Source organism: Acanthaster planci, linkage group LG06 (assembly GCF_054643075.1).
Source record: "Acanthaster planci isolate LZ-2023a linkage group LG06, COTS_SCS, whole genome shotgun sequence".
Lineage (NCBI taxonomy): Eukaryota > Metazoa > Echinodermata > Asteroidea > Valvatida > Acanthasteridae > Acanthaster > Acanthaster planci.
This window is the reverse complement of record NC_141782.1, coordinates 1608266-1625785: the sequence shown is the minus strand read 5'-3', so window position 1 is coordinate 1625785 and position 17520 is coordinate 1608266. Positions and strand designations below refer to the sequence as shown.

The window sequence follows — 17520 nt, the reverse complement described above, 5'->3', positions numbered from 1 at the left end:
AACCTTACCAACTGTCACGGTGAAAGTACATGAGACTGAATTCAAAGCTGCATCTATAGCTGTGTAGGTAACCAAGTAGATTCCAAACGGGAAAAACGTATTGGGGAATCGTGGAGGATTTGAGGTCAGAGTAACATTAACCACTCCAGAATTATCGGTGGCTGTAGCTGCTTGCCAGGTAATAATTGCTCCAGGGGCATTCCCTGATGTGACTTCTTGACGGATGTTTGCTGGGCAACTGATGACAGGTGGTACATTGTCCTCTGAAAATATGGTACAAAAGTAAAAAGGTGCAAACTGTGATATTTTACTGTTCATTTTATTTTCATGTCAAATTTATTACCCTCAACTAAACGAAACCAAAACTGATTCCAGAGAATTTCAAATCAGTACTTTTGTAAATTGCACTCTCTTATATGTAAATGTTGATGGTATACATGATTGGTCATTCAGAAGAAAAACACTGATGGAAAGGATTTCTATTTTAACATATTTATACAATGTTATTGGTATCAGTATATATTACACGGCTCATATTTGACCAACGAGCAATAGTTCCTTAAATGTTTGAGTTGTACCTACCAAATGTGACGCTTACAAAAAAGCTGCACACAGACGACAATGTATTTGCATCAGTGAACACGTATCTCACTTCAGTTCTTCCAACTGGAAAAGACTCCCCTGGATTGGCAGTTGCCGATTGAGTAAATGTACTGCCATCTGTTGCAGTTGGTGCTGTCCAGGTGGCTACAGCAAACCCTTGGAAATTATTGGTGACTACATTTATATCACCCTGTGGGCAGTTGCTAATCACGGGTGGAGCCTGATCAACTGTAATGAAAGGAAACAAAGTTTGTATTTATCAAATGGATTATTGTAATATCAATATACAACAATGTACCCTGCCAATAAACAGTGCTTCCCGATCAAATTTATCCTCCGATCAAATCTTGAACAGACTTACAAAACACTGCTGGAATCACAAAAATAGGACAATGCTTCAGATTCAAAAATGCATCAAAACTTTGTGAAAGAAACCTTACCAACTGTCACGGTGAAAGTACATGAGACTGAATTCAAAGCTGCATCTATAGCTGTGTAGGTAACCAAGTAGATTCCAAACGGGAAAAATGTATTGGGGAATCGTGGAGGATTTGAGGTCAGAGTAACATTAACCACTCCAGAATTATCGGTGGCTGTAGCTGCTTGCCAGGTAATAATTGCTCCAGGGGCATTCCCTGATGTGACTTCTTGACGGATGTTTGCTGGGCAACTGATGACAGGTGGTACATTGTCCTCTGAAAATATGGTACAAAAGTAAAAAGATGCAAACTGTGATATTTTACTTTTCAATTTATTTTCATGTCAACTTTATTACCCTCAACTAAATGAAACCAAAACTCTTTCCAGAGAATTTCAAATCAGCACTTTTTTAAATTGCACTCTCTTATATGCAAATATTGATGGTATACATGATTGGTCATTCAGAAGAAAAACACTCACGGAAAGGATTTCTATTTTAACATATTTATACAATGTTATTGGTATCGGTATATATTACACGGCTCAAATTTGACCAACGAGCAATAATGCCTTAAATGTTTGAGTTGTACCTACCAAATGTGACGCTTACAAAAAAGCTGCACACGGATGACAATGTATTTGCATCAGTGAACACGTATCTCACTTCAGTTCTTCCAACTGGAAAAGACTCCCCTGGATTGGCAGTTGTCGATTGAGTAAATGTACTGCCATCTGTTGCAGTTGGTGCTGTCCAGGTGGCTACAGCAGACCCTTGGAAATTATTGGTGACTACATTTATATCACCCTGTGGGCAGTTGCTAATCACGGGTGGAGCCCGATCAACTGTAATGAAAGGAAACATAGTTTGTATTTATCAAATGGATTATTGTAATATCAATATACAACAATGTACCCTGCCAATAAACAGTGCTTCCCGATCAAATTTATCCTCCGATCAAATCTTGAACAGACTTACAAAACACTGCTGGAATCACAAAAATAGGACAATGCTTCCGATTCAAAAATGCATCAAAACTTTGTGAAAGAAACCTTACCAACTGTCACGGTGAAAGTACATGAGACTGAATTCAAAGCTGCATCTATAGCTGTGTAGGTAACCAAGTAGATTCCAAACGGGAAAAACGTATTGGGCAATCGTGGAGGATTTGAGGTCAGAGTAACATTAACCACTCCAGAATTATCGGTGGCTGTAGCTGCTTGCCAGGTAATAATTGCTCCAGGGGCATTCCCTGATGTGACTTCTTGACGGATGTTTGCTGGGCAACTGATGACAGGTGGTACATTGTCCTCTGAAAATATGGTACAAAAGTAAAAAGATGCAAACTGTGATATTTTACTTTTCATTTTATTTTCATGTCAAATTTATTACCCTCAACTAAACGAAACCAAAACTGATTCCACAAAATTTCAAATCAGCACTTTTGTAAATTGTACTCTCTTATATGTAAATGTAGATGGTATACATGATTGGTCATTCAGAAGAAAAACACTGATGGAAAGGATTTCTATTTTAACATATTTATACAATGTTATTGGTATCAGTATATATTACACGGCTCAAATTTGACCAACGAGCAATAGTTCCTTAAATGTTTGAGTTGTACCTACCAAATGTGACGCTTACAAAAAAGCTGCACACAGACGACAATGTATTTGCATCAGTGAACACGTATCTCACTTCAGTTCTTCCAACTGGAAAAGACTCCCCTGGATTGGCAGTTGTCGATTGAGTAAATGTACTGCCATCTGTTGCAGTTGGTGCTGTCCAGGTGGCTACAGCAAACCCTTGGAAATTATTGGTGACTACATTTATATCACCCTGTGGGCAGTTGCTAATCAGGGGTGGAGCCCGATCAACTGTAATGAAAGGAAACAAAGTTTGTATTTATCAAATGGATTATTGTAATATCAATATACAACAATGTACCCTGCCAATAAACAGTGCTTCCCGATCAAATTGATCCTCCGATCAAATCTTGAACAGACTTACAAAACACTGCTGGAATCACAAAAATAGGACAATGCGTCAGTTTTCAAAAAAGGATCAGAACTTTGTGAAAGAAACCTTACCAACTGTCACGGTGAAAGTACATGAGACTGAATTCAAAGCTGCATCTATAGCTGTGTAGGTAACCAAGTAGATTCCAAACGGGAAAAAGGAATTGGGCAATCGTGGAGGATTTGAGGTCAGAGTAACATTAACCACTCCAAAATTATCGGTGGCTGTAGCTGCTTGCCAGGTAATAATTGCTCCAGGGGCATTCCCTGATGTGACTTCTTGACGGATGTTTGCTGGGCAACTGATGACAGGTGGTACATTGTCCTCTGACAATAACAAACAACGGGTAGAAACATCAATTTGGTAATGCATTACTAGTTTACTTTGACGTACAACCATTGTCCCAACAGAAGGAAATTTCTTACCACTGATTTTAAATTCAACAGTTTCAAATTGACACTCCTTCAAGCAAATTTTGATTGTAGAGCTGAACAATATCATTCAGCAGAAATTCAGTGGTCTCTGAAATAAGACAGTAAGTACGAAAAATGTTACGATACATTTTGACGGTCTGCAGACTGTTTTTGACCCTCCCTAGGTTTTACTTAAAGTAAAGCAGGCTACTTTACACTGCAGCTGGACAAATATAGAATTCAAAGGGAACAGGGGATGGACAGTGGGGAAACGAATTGGGATTATCAAAAAATCCCTTCGGAGAACCCAGTATTCATTCACAGTGAATTCAGGAACTACTAACCCTGGCGTACAACTGTCACATCAAATTGACAGCTTGCTTGGAGCCCAGCATTATCAGCATATAAGTAGAGAACACTGGTTGTTTGACCAATTGGAAATCTGTCCCCAGGTTGACGGGATCGGAGAATAAGCATAACGGTTCCTGTATTATCATTTGCTGTGGGTTCTATCCATGTCACTGGAAAGTCTACGCCAGCACCAAAAGGAGCAGTCTCAGTGATGGAGTTGGGACACCCAGTAACCACTGGCGGAGTGACATCCACTACAAAACAAAGTAAAAAATGGTTTAAAAATTGTGTGTGCATTAAATACGATATAAATGGAATGGAGGGCAACAGATGTTATTGATATGTAAAACTAACATCTAAAACTTAGATCAATAAGAAGTCACGGTTCTAGTGCAAATCGGGTTTACAGGATAATAGAAGACTGCTGACTCCAGAGTTTGAAACCCCAGACAAACGACCACTCACAAAATTTCACAGTTCTCACAATTCCATGCCTTTTCCTCAGCATCCATGTTCAAATTGTGCGCACCATATTTTGATCTTGCATGAGTGGTGATATATTTCAGAGATACCTCAACAATGTCTCCTTAAAATGTGGATGGAGCAATAAAAACATGGAAATAACCATACAGTGCAAAGATTAGACACTCCAATTTCTTACATTTTAAACAAGGGATTTTTACAGGTTCTGAGCTATCAAACTTGACATTATTTTTATGAAATGTTCAGATGAGCTTTGAAGCTTTTCACGGTGAAGGTGGCAAGTAAGGCAAACACACTTGCGATTGCACCGTGCAAGGATGTCTCTTTTTGAGTATGTGTGGTTCTGAAAAGAAACAGAGGATATTCATCGTTTCAGATGGTACGCTCTGTCTGTGGTCAGGACGCTGCAGTCCGGGCACTGCGGTTCTTTTCAAAACAAAAAGAGACATTCTTGCATGGAGCTGCCACAAAATTCGTTACCTCATGAAATGTTCAATCAAATACCTCCTTTCGAAGGACTCTTCTGATAAAACTAATTCTCACCTTCTGATTTGTTATAGCAATATCCACAACGATCTAACATGAAGTATCTTTGAGCGGCATATGCAAATGTTCTTTCAGCATTTTTCTGCTCTTACCAAATGTCACGACGACAACGAATGAGCACATGGATGCCAGATTGTTGCTGTCAGTGAATGTGTAAATGACTTCTGTCCTGCCAACAGGAAAGTTTTGGCCTGGAGTGTGAGTGCGTGTTACAGTAATGGGACCATCATCTGTGGCAGTAGGTTCTACCCAGGTGGTAGCAGCAGACCCTTGAAAAGTGTTGGTGATCAAAGTTCTATCACTTGGACAGCCGCTAATCACTGGTGGCCTGTTGACTGAAAGACAGAGAGAGCACTTTATTCAACATGGCATGAATAGAGCTGTTTCAGTAAGTGCATTTCCTAACACAAGTGTAGTTTGAAAAAATAACCAACATATGAAAGTTTGAGGGATTTTCAAACATGTAGGACTGAAATAGCCCTCTTTTGCAAATAATTTAGTACTTGAATAAACCACCTTGGACCTAACATTTGAAAATTAAAAACTCGCCAGACATATTTACAAACATCAGCTACTAGTTGCCACATAGCTGGTCAAGAGTTGTATGCACAATGCTTGTGAATTTGCAAAGGGCAATTGATGGGTGAATTTTCAATCATGTGTCATAAATCATTTGTTCAAATACACAGAACACCAAGTTTGCAAAAACTGTCAATGGATCAATAGACACTCTATCCATCCAGTTCATACACAATTTTGGACATTGTAAGTGATGTAGGGATTTATTCAGGCCTGAGAAGTTTTGTTTAGGTTTTTTTTTTCAAGAGTTTTGTGGACAAATTTCAGACTATACAAATAGTAATTGTGAAAAAAAAACAAATCATGAATGTTGCGAGGATAATTTAATTTGGAGAAAAAGATGAAGGTGGAAAGTATATTCCACCTTCATGTCATGGAACTATTCTTTCTACTTTACTCATGACCATTTATTGTTTTTAATTGAAGAAACGTATGGCAAACAATGTGGAAAAGACAATATTTACTTTATGAAAAATGATATAAAAATGAGGTATATATTTCATGACATCAATTCACAAGTGTACTTACTCAATTGAACGGTTATGGAAAAGGTACACACGGAGAAGAACCCATTCACGTCAGTGAAAGTGTACCTTACTTCAGTGGTTGCCACTGGAAAAAGCTGCCCAGGAGTATGTGTCGATTGCGTAGTGAAGGTATTTTCATCTCTTGCAGTTGGTGGTATCCATGACACGGTGACGCCGAGTGGATTTGTAGTTGTCCTAATCATATTTGTTGGGCAACCACTGATCACGGGTGGAGATGTGTCCTCTAAAAAACATAAGAAGTAAAAAGGAAACAATCCAAACTCTCAATAAGAGTTATTTTTGACTAAAGAAAACCCTTTGATTACAGATTTGACTCCAATTTAGATGCTCGAGGGTCGTGCGATGCATGATGTGGCGTCAATGTGCTCCGTCGTGTTTGATTCTCAGCCAGTCATCTGATTATCACTTCTATGTCTGTTTACTACTCACCAAAGGTCAATCACCACTGCCTACTCCCAGTTTACTCTATGCCATCCTCTCCTTCTTTAAGCCATTACTGTCCATGTACATGTACGCGTATGGGCTTGATTTCAATCTTCTTTTAACATCATCATTTGACACAAATGGTTAAAGGACTTGATAATATCACAAAGCCTTGGTGAAGGCCTTTAGACCAAACTCCTCTGTGTTTTGATTAGGCAGGCTCTCTGATCTTGTCATTACATGTACTTTAAAGTATTTCCAAAAACGGGTTGTGAATTGTAACTTTCAATTAATTCTTGGGCCTACCAGAACGTGTCTGAAGTACAAACCTAGACCTGTGAACATAACACATTTTGTAAATATCACAAATGTACTTGTTAAAATATTTATGAAAGATACATGCCCCAACACTACTAGAGAATTGGAAAAACATCCAACAGATACATTTGAAATTAGAGTACGCATCTGTTTTGCTCAGAAAGCAATGGTTTTTCTGCTTTTTAAAAGCTTTTAAAGCCTTCTCACTGGGTTTGTTGTGAGGAAAGATGTGTACAATTAAAATGGGAGTCAGTTACAGATTTAAAATTCATATCAAGTCACTTAATAATGTCATTACAATGTCATTGTAATAGATACTTACAACATTCAAGGAAATTTTGTATGAGCACATTGGTGGTGGGTCAGACAAATGTAGTAAATGGCCAGAAAATGTTCAATGTCCAACTGTAATTTCACACTCTGCAATGTTCGGAGCACATGGTCTTAACTTGGTGTGAGTTTTTGGCCAAAGTGCTGCCAACAAAATTATGTAAAAGTCTACGGGATTTGGGGAAGAAAAACAACAACAAAATCTTTTAAAAAATAGTGCTTTCCTGCAGTTTGTGGGAAAGCAACTGAAATCTAGATAGTGTCTTCTTCTGAGGCAAATATTTGTAAGCAACTTTCAACATTTCAAGCACACTCAAACTTAACAGACTGGCATATTTGTTGAATAAGAAAGCAGAACATTCAAGCATTGGGATGAATATGTTTGACTGGCACACAGATTCTTCAATTACAGAGAATACATCATTCTCAAGTTTTCTTTTATCTCTACAAAGACACCACTGTCCAGAAGTGGAGAGTTGCTCACGGAAACAATACAGACCTCAAGTTAATGTATTTTCTTTGGTTCGATCGATCACTGTTATGCTCACATATGGAAACTGTGTTAGCATAAGACAAGAGATTAATCTTTCCAGGTTTGTCCAACAAATTTCAGCTGCACAAATCACAGGCAAAAGAATGCATAGCAGCTATAAGTCTCGGCAATTGTAATAACAATTTGTTAACTGTGCTGTTTGTATCTAAAACTAAATTTGATGATTTTTAACGCTGTAACGTTAATTTAGGTTGACATGCAAATTTGAATAAATTTACATACGTAGAACGACAGTGATGACAAAACTGCAAATGGTTGTCAGGCCGCCAGTATCCACAAATGTAAAGGTCACACGTGTTGGGCCAACAGGAAAAAAATTTCCAGAGGAGTGACTTGCAGAGACAGTGAAATCACTTGCATCTGTTGCTGTTATGGGATCCCAGGAAACCCTCAGGGGTTGATTGACAGTGGTCACTCGGGTAAAGTCTCCAGGGCATCCTGATACCACAGGGGCCTCTGTGTCAACTAATAGAGAGAATGCACACCAAAAAAACCCTTTATAACCTCCCCCAACAAAAATCTACTCAGCAGATGTCAACAGCACTTTGCAGAGTTAGTTTTATCTCTAGGGTGCGTGGCAAAATATCTTCCTAGGTCAGAGACTTCAAGATAATTCACAATTTGGCCAAACTGTGAGTTGAAACACAGAGGAAAATTAAACATGTTAACTCACAAAACCGGGGAAGGCTTTTAAAGATGAAAACTGTGATGTTCCACAATCCTAATTCAACTGACTGCTTCACATTTTCAGCCAAAATGACTTTTTGGCAAGTAAAATCCACAAAAGTAATTCCTTTTATCATCAAGTGTGTGTTAAATGATTTATAATCAGTGAAAAGGCCAGGATTCATTCCAGTAACCCTTTCTTGTAGGGGTGCCAGGAAACTGGCATGGTGGACATTTCAATGACCTATCACTCTACTGGGTTTGAGCCTTGCATACCCGGGCTTCAGCTGGAGTTGCATGTTGCCCGCATGCAAGGGGGGATGATGTTGGGCCTTGTTCTCACTTTTGTTACAGCCAGAAAAATAGCTGGATGGTTTAATGTTTGCTCTTCATAAATACACCTGTTACCATCCCCCATTCCCCTTTTACATTTTGGCAGTCAAAACTCGTTACTGACCATATTCGGTGAGTTTGTAATTTTTGGAGATTTTTTTTTTAAATTAAATGTACAGTTGCAATAAGTTTCTTCTGTGTTCTAAAGATGTGTTCAAAGTTTATGTCACACACACTTGTAGCTTTGGCTAGTGTTGGGGCTGTGCACCGTGTGGTGTCAGAACAGTTATATTAAGTGCAAATAGGCTTCGCTTAAATACAGCATGTGGCTGTGGCATAAACCTTGTCCTTTTGTTTCAAGTCTGAGTCACCATGGCCCAACTTCACCTGATGCCTGGCTTTAGCAGTGCATTCTGCAGTCCTTCCATTCACATACTCACATGTTTAACCCATTCCAGAAACAGTTTTTAAAATGTTAGACCTTTGGAATTTTAAGGAGGAAGGATAGGAGGTGAGACACACAAAAATAACAATATGGTATTAAAACAACTTTTGCAGCATTGGTTTTGTAGGCAAAACACAAACAAGATTTTCAATGCAAAGTGATTTTTTGTCTCAAACAGAAAATGTGCTAATCTGCTTAGACACCACTTTTAAGCAATAAAAGGTTTAAAATTTTTTTAGAGGAACTTACCAGTTTGCCAACTGACGCGGAAGCCAGGAAAATTAATGTTTTTGTCAGTGATGAAGTACATCCATACTGCATCAGTGTTCACGACTGAGAAAGGCATGGGAGGAGTGTGGCCTTCAAAAAAGAAGACACCTTCAACAGATGTGTTCACCCCATTGAACTGGCTAAAGGGTGGAACTAAACCACTGCCAATGTAGAGCTCATCTTTATCCGTCTCGATTCGAAATATCGTATCAAATATAAAATTGAATCCACTTGCTCCAGCAACATATAGCAGATACAGAGCTCTGTAGCGATCCGGGTAGTTACTTGGGTAGTTGACAGACATGAAGCTTCCAGTAGAACACTGAGATCCGTAGCAAGTGAAAACGGCCTGATTCTCTAAGGTAACAAAGAGGGGGAGGTTTTATTTTTTTAGGGGAAGCAGCTCTTGTGTCTACATGCTATGGCATCAAAAGAAGAGAAATCATGGCACTCCGAGGCACAAGCGTTCTTGAAAAGATTGACTATTGGTCAACCCTTTCAGAGGACAAACCTATCTGTGTGGTCTATTAAATGAGGTACATTGCATGGACTACAATGGGAATAAGTAGGGTTTTAGCAGACATTTGAAATATCAAACCACATCACACTTAGTTTACTTCACAACCAAACTTGTATATGACATATTGAAATGACAGGGAGAGAGACACTTGACTTTGGTATACGCACAGCACCTGCTTGCGTCTTAAACTTGACCATTTTGAGTAATCTATACAAATTCTGATTTTGGCAATGTCCTCAGCCAATTATTTGAAATCTGAAACTTACGTGTTTGGTTTGTACAGTCAAATCCACCCTGATTGGGCATATTACACTCACAGACGTAGCCCTCTTGACTGTTTCGGACAAAACAGTTGGCACTATCACGACATGGGTTGGGGTTGCAAGCACCTACATTGTGTAATTGAAACAAGAAAATATTATTTATATCTCTCAAGTCTTTGGTAGCATTACTGACAAATTCAATGAAAACAGGCAGTAACAATTCAATTTGTCAAACATTTTCTAGTTCAAAATTAATACATTTTTTTCTTCAATGGACCTTATCACACTTACTTACAAGAGTGCTTATTTCTGCCACATGAGCTGATATTTATAAGATAAAAGCATACACCATTAACTTAGTTAAAACAGCCTGTAGGCACTGTCAAACAAGCAGCATAGATCATATCTTCAAAATATGTTAAAATAAATAATTTATTTCCTTAAGGCTGATTCATACATGGCATTAGAGCAAGCACAAACCTGATTTTGTAGGCTGCAATTTGCAAAAACTGAGCACAGTTTAAGTCCAGCAAATTTCGATGGAAATGTTTTGTGGTGTTAGATCTGCTTTCACTTTGCTTTATTCGACCTTTAGAATGTTACAGTCTTGTGATGGAAATAAACTTTAAATGGGAACGAGTTCCATATTCACCATCATATTAGATCTCGTTCATACAGTCTATGGGCCATGACAGAAATTTTTTTAAAAGTATTTTCAAAGAAAACCAGAGTTTTTAGATATCAATTTATACATTTTGGTAGTCTTCTAGACACATAAGAAGATAAACAGTGGCTGGACAGGGAATTCTTTCCTTTAACTGGAGCTTACCCCACACCTAGCCAACTTCCCTGCTTTTGGAAAGGCTGATGAATGCTTCATTTTTTTTGGTTCAAAAGCCATTGTATACTCCGAGCTGATAGACAGTACTGAAGCTGAAGCTGGAAAACCTCCAAAGAACTGTTTGGACAACACTGAAAATGAAGCGCCCACTTCACCTATTCAGAGCCTCCCCCCTGGCCTGCTTCATTTTTAATTCATTTAATATCTCATTTTTCTGAAAGGCCCAAAAGAAGAAAAAAAATTCTCTTCATTGAAGGTCAGTTTTTATTGCAGAAATCTCACTGAGATAGAACACAAATCTAAAGACTGAGAAATATTTCCCATTTGGTTAGGCCCGAGGCTTGTGTTATTTCCCATAAAATACAGGAAATTCCAGCATTTTCTTGAGCTAGTTTGTACAGTATTGTTCATGTTCACATAACTTAAATTGGGAACTCCTCGCATAGCACATGTTTTACTTCAAATTTCACAGTAAGTGAAATTTTGTCAAGTTTTCAATATTCATGTTCCTAACTCTTGAAATTTGTACCCACTACAAAGGTCTCATAACAGTTAATTCGTCTTAATTTTGTAATTTTTTTCTGAAGAGCAAAATGAACTCTTTTAGAATGTGCCCTAAGATTAGACGACAACTTTCTGAACAACACAAACTGTTGTATTCTTATGTGAGTGAAATTAATATTAAGTAGGCCCGGGGGCCTAATAAATTTTACTACAATTTATGGACATTCAAAAACGTTTATTGAAACCCTCCTATGCAAGGGTGCATTCTCAACATAGTTGTACTATTAGTCAAAATCAGACAAGTGACATATGATATGTCTATGTACTGTACAGGGGAAGTGGAAGGAATTTTTGACTGTGTAATGGAGTGCAAACTGTGACTTATATGTACACAAAAATGAGTGTGGATTTTGAATGAAAAGCTGAAAATTTTCCATAAAATGTTTGTTCTTATTCATGCCTTATTTCAATGAATTAAATGCTGGCTTCGCTTAAAAATTTACAAATTTTTAAATTGGAAATTAAACAGAGGAGCTAAAGTGTGCAGAAAAAGACACATTTTAATCACAATTTTCTATTTAAGAAAATGAGTTTCCAAATAAACAGTGCCCTCGCTCATTTATGTATGTCCCTACCATTCTCGAGGTCGGGATGACGTCAATGATTCTTCTCTCTGAGTGATTGGTCAATTGACGGCTATTCCATATTTCACACTTGAAACTCAAAGGGGCAAAAGTAGTGTTAAAAAAAAATTATTGACTAAACTCTTTACCTAGGCTTTACATCAAATGTGTCTGAAATTTCATTATTAAGGCCTGAGGCATGCACTCAGTCTCCAACACTGTACCGAAAAGGTTTCAGTTATATTTATCATGTTGCAGCAAAAAAGGAGGAAAACATACAAATCCCTGTACAAAGACAAAGTGAATTGAGAATGCCCCTTTGCCCAGACGTGAGTGCAATAAACAGAACAACCTCCGATGAGAATGGGGACTCCGGTGCCGGTCTTCATCCTGTTCATCGTGTTCATGAAGACGTCGCCGGGCGTCTGACTTCGAGATCACCCAAAGCAAAGGCAAGGCGAACGCCGCGCCACCATGGCCACATGATCAAATTATGGATGGGGTTACCGAAGTAAATTCTTGTCTGTGCAAGCGTGTGATTTTCAACATTTAATTTCAAATGCTAGAGCCTACAAGCATGACAAATGAACACGATAGGCCTCAACCCAGCTGGCTCTAACGCGGGTGAAGTGGCGTCGCTATTTAGCCAACTTTTAACTCCTTTTTTGTCGTCTGCTTCGACAGCTTACCTAAAACCTGACACATTGTCGTACGAAACCATAAAAAATCAGGCAAGGAACCTAACTACAATTATTTTGAAGGCAATGTTGTCCCCAGAAGCTTGGATGGGATGTACACACGCACACGTACGAGGTTGAAAACCTGCGGTCAGCATAACCTCACTGTGGTCCTTTGTACAAACTGCTAAGACCAAACATCCAAAAGACCAAGTTCCCGGATGTCTGACCGCGAGAATACTTTTTGTTCTTTGAACCATGGAGGTAGAGTGATTCTACCTCCATGTTTGAACGAAGGCAATATAATATAATATAAAAGTCAGCCATGTTTTTGGTATCAATGGGTCAATTAAAAGAATGGCCACAAGTTGGAGAAACTTTAGAGATTTACATCAAATTTAATAATCAGTGACGTTTCATCAGGCTTTCAACATTACCCTTCAAAAATCTTGAGTAAATCCCTCCACAAAGTTCAAGTAAGTTTATTTTGGCCACATAACTATTCCGAATATCGAATTTTTTACATTCCACAATGAACTCTTTTATAATTCGCCCAAAAACAAGAAAAAAGTTTTCTTACGAACTTGGTACGTGAGTGGAGGTATTGATGATTTATCTGAATGTAACAAGTTTAAGGCAATTCTTAAATGCTAATGAGGATTTCCAGAGATTCTTTCAAGTAAGCCACGTTCGGGAACACTGCCCTGAACAATGCGCATGATTTCTGAACACCACTTTTTAAAAATTAACTGACACTGAAATGTCCCTAACGGTTGAACAGCATAAATTCAAAAGTTCACAGAACCGATTTTTTACTCAATGAATTCGAAGTTGTTCTTTAAAACAAGGAGGTTTGACATTGGGAACCCTGCCGAAGGTGCCAGTAATTTACTCAAATTACGACTCGACAGTTAACATTTCTCTTCCGGGCCGTGCAGGCCAAAACTTTGTTTAGTTTTAGGCAGACAACTTTTTTTGGCCAAACTACCATAGATGGGAAGGTTTATAAAATAGTTTGCAATTAGTTCATTCAGCTCCGACATATTTTAATCCCATCCCCGCGACTACACTGCAGACGCAGCCAACTATTCAATGGACAGGTCGTTCAATCAATATTGATCAATAAATCAACTTATCACTCAGTCATCACGCACTTACCAACCCGAACTGGCTAAACTTAAGAGAGTATACCCTCTATACAAAAGTGTTCATGCGTGTTAAAACCACCAGCCTTCCTTACGAACTCATAAAGCGGCCCCACATTTGGGGGGAAAGATCTTTTTGTGAACATAATCCAACATACCCTTTTTTTTTTAACTCAAATGATCGAAAGGTTAGAAGATTTACAAATGAAAACATCAACACAAATTAACAATAGAGTACTAAAGAGATTACAATGGAAAGGGACAAGAGATTACAAAACGCAACAGCACATAAATTAAGACATTGAACAATTAGATTTAACGGCATCCAAATCACATAGATTTAGGGATTTCCGAAAAGGCAAGCTCCAGAAGATGAATTGATATCTTTATTGTACTGTTATTCATTACATGACACTTACTAATCTGTCCATGCGAGGTTCTAGCTAGACCCAATACCAAGATAATCAACACGGCAAGTCGTTCCATCGTTGTCGGCGGTCTTCGTAAGTAGCGATCCCGCAAAACTTTCTCTTTTGGGGGATCACCCGCCCGACACAGCAGGTGATGTCTTGTTTTCCCCCGGCGAACACCAAGCAATACCAATTTCAAAAACGGAGATTGCGGTGGAGCAGTATCGATACTCAACCTACCAGGGCGAGAAACGACTCCGCTGTGCAGGACTGTCGGTGTTGAACGAGCCCCTCATAGTTCCTCTGACGGATCCAACGGCAGCCTGCCTGCATGCACTGTACTGGCAAGTCCCGGTTCAGAAGTTCACAAAAACACGCCCCGATATTGTCCCCCGAAACACCGTCATTGGTCAAGGTTCCAGTCACGCTCCGTACTTTTAGTTGGTGCTGAAATAACAATGCATCTGTTGTCGCTGACAACTTTTACACATAAAGTTCGCCAGCAATGTAGATGGCTTTTTTTTTTTAACATGCCCGGCTGAGTCACACAGGCGCAACACAAAACAAAACTCATACACCTTTCTCTATCCAATCTAAACTAACCTAAGCAAATTTACACATTAGTCTTTTTCTAACCAGACAGCAGAATTGTTTGTTTGTTTGTTTGTTTGTTTTTTTAATGATCACTGAAACGCTGCAACAGCTTTTTAGTTTCCTATTAAAACGAATCATGTTTTCCCTTCAATGACAACATTGTAAAATCAATGTAAAATGCCGTAAAAATTTCATTTCCATCATATAATGAAAACAACATGACATTCGAGTAACTTGCTATGCAATGTAAGTTCAGTCATAAAATTTGAACATTTTGCCTAATTTCTGTCGGACAGTGACTTCTTCTTTTCCTGTTTAACCTCAAGCAAGGATAGATCCAAAAATCATATTTTCGGGAGGGGGAAAATCTTGAGGGGGAGGGGTTCTTCAGGTAATCTTCATGATGTTCCTAGGATTTAACATTAAATTCTGGGTATTTTAAACACTTGGGAGAAAGGGAACTGAAACACAAACAGTCATCTTCTGTCCTCTTTTTTTCGGGGAGGGGCGTGGTTTGCTTCCCCAACCGTCTCGGTCAAAGGCATGATTAATAAACACAAAAATTACAAATCTGCCAATTCAGAAAGGACCTTGAATATCAGAACAGAATTCATTGTCAACTTTGTTGTGTCACGATTTATTGGCACCATTTACACGCTTACATCTCCGTACTACCTTCAAACCACAAAAGGAATCAGACATTTCATTTTTGTTTGAATGACGTTGACTGGACTTTTATTACAATTGAGAATCGAGTCAGGTTACGGTTAAGGACAAAGAAAAGCCTTTTATTTTTTTACGAAACCGCGTGCAGTGTCTGAAACCAGTCAGTGCTGACTGGGTGTGGTCATTTTTGTGTCGACAGTATATTTGCCGACCCCATTTCCTTATCCCATCCTCTCTTGCTCTAAAGAACAAATATTTGGCATCCCGCCACGATGAATACTGACTGAAGCGCACTGCAGGTTGGCAATGCATTATAAAACAAAACAAAAATGTTTTTTTGTTAAATACACAAAAACAAATAAAAAAGGCGAAGAGTCAACCAAAAATCAAAATTGAGTTTCCGCGCTCTGGGGAGGTGAATCCCTTGAGAAATAAAATTGCTGGGTTTCTAGTAATGTCTGCAGCAAGAGATGAGCTTGATGCTGAGACACGGCACTGTATACAAAAATTGTCTCACAACAGCAACACATCAGTGCCAATCAAAGGAGCCTCAACTGCTTGGAAAATTGTGCCCTCTCTTGATCCTGCCCAGGGCAGACGGCAAGTCCTTTTTTTCGTTATTCACCACTATTTGCTCCCCTGCACCCCACCCCCACCCCGCAATCCTTTTAAAAATACGACGACTGCAGTTAGCAAGAGTCTTCAGAACTGCTACTTAAACCACTACTTCCACTGGCATCATAGTCAGAATTAGACGGTGACAGGTCACGACCCCGATGATCTGACCTGGAAGCTGATCTGTGATGACCTCTGTGTCCCGTTTCGCTCTTCTTTTTTTTTGTTTTCTTTTTCTTCTTGAACTTCTGCAAGAAAGACAGAAAGAACAGCAAACGAAAGAAAGTGACAGAACGAAAAGGACAGGAGTTCAAATTTGAAGTGAGAATTTCGTGGTGTACCTCTTGGGGTGGAGACCATGGCTACCCTCGATAGGAGCAACCATTTGTTTTTGTTCTGAAAATACCGGTATAACGAGAAAAGGGCAATATTGTGGGGACTTTTTCATATCTCTCCTTTCCCAAGTCATAAAAAGCCACAAATTGAGCCTCAGCCATCAAAAAAGTCATAAAAAAAGTTAGATATAGAAATCCCCTCATTTGGCCCCTTCAAATAATGGTTTGAGATTAACCCTTGACCTCACTGCAAACTACTCTTTGACATTCGGGTGTCAAAATCGACTGGCAGTGGCTGAAAAATTATACATGTCTGGGGCCCTCTCTCTACTGGCTTCAGCAGCAGCAACCTATCATGTAGGTGGGAACCTGTTACATCCACACCGGCCTCGTTTCAGTGCGCTCTGCTGTGATTAAGCTATGACCAAAAACATCAATTTCAACTCATGCACATCGAGGACAATGCACGTGCGATCTGTCAGGTGATTGGCACGTCATTTCTTTTATCTCCGCCCCCCCCCCAAAAAAAACCTCATCAGTCATGTGGTGTGGCATATCACAATGGCAACGCTCGTTTGGGCCAGGGAGGGGACTGGGAGAAGGGATTCAAACCCGTGCCGATTTCAGACGCCCACACAGCACCGACTGGATGCCAACACAGAGTCAAAGAGACAGACTCGCTCAGCAGGGACTACATGCACTTTGGGAAATCCACAGATCGCACTTCTATACCCAGCAAGAAATGAGACCGAGGGGTACCCCCCCAACATGTCCAATCCCTATACACATTCCAGACTATTGTTACTTAACACATCCCCCCAAGATGTCTGAAAGGAATTCCCCAGATTCCTGCCAGACAATGACCAACACAAAGCAGGGGGGGTTCTCTCCGTCTCATACCTTGCTGCACATGTGCACTTCAGCCCACTCCTACCCCGTGCAACCCAGCACAGACTGTGCGACAACAAATAACAAATCCTCTCTCTCTCTTTTGGAAAAGCCTTTGAAAAAGAGCCCTGTGTGTGC

The 17520-nt window shown here is 39.3% G+C and overlaps 2 protein-coding genes across 10 annotated transcripts in view; both read right to left on the bottom strand.

Moving 5' to 3' along the window:
• The window catches only part of LOC110990020 (uncharacterized), a 64700-nt gene extending 49887 nt beyond the window's left edge, over window positions 1-14813 (bottom strand). Inside the window, exons 1-14 of one of the 9 annotated variants that reach the window (XM_087138461.1) lie at window positions 14294-14813; window positions 10088-10210; window positions 9281-9658; window positions 7810-8052; window positions 5944-6186; window positions 4929-5171; window positions 3801-4061; window positions 3115-3369; window positions 2653-2901; window positions 2079-2333; window positions 1618-1866; window positions 1044-1298; window positions 583-831; window positions 9-263 (exon numbers count right to left, since the gene is read on the bottom strand). In XM_087138461.1, coding sequence (XP_086994587.1) covers window positions 9-263; window positions 583-831; window positions 1044-1298; window positions 1618-1866; window positions 2079-2333; window positions 2653-2901; window positions 3115-3369; window positions 3801-4061; window positions 4929-5171; window positions 5944-6186; window positions 7810-8052; window positions 9281-9658; window positions 10088-10210; window positions 14294-14360 — 3325 coding nt within the window. In that variant the 5' untranslated portion in view covers window positions 14361-14813. Of the gene's footprint in view, window positions 1-8; window positions 264-582; window positions 832-1043; window positions 1299-1617; window positions 1867-2078; window positions 2334-2652; window positions 2902-3114; window positions 3370-3800; window positions 4062-4928; window positions 5172-5943; window positions 6187-7809; window positions 8053-9280; window positions 9659-10087; window positions 10211-12404; window positions 12532-14293 lie in introns of those variants that run through there. The other 8 variants (XM_087138464.1, XM_087138460.1, XM_087138459.1 and 5 more) reach the window with 8 other exon arrangements.
• Window positions 14814-15487: 674 nt separating this feature from the next.
• LOC110990027 (G patch domain-containing protein 1-like) overlaps window positions 15488-17520 on the bottom strand; it is a 37506-nt gene continuing 35473 nt past the window's right edge. The window contains exon 16 of the mRNA XM_087138465.1: window positions 15488-16407. Within this exon, the coding sequence (XP_086994591.1) occupies window positions 16234-16407 (174 nt within the window). The 3' untranslated portion in view covers window positions 15488-16233. The remainder of the gene's footprint in view (window positions 16408-17520) is intronic.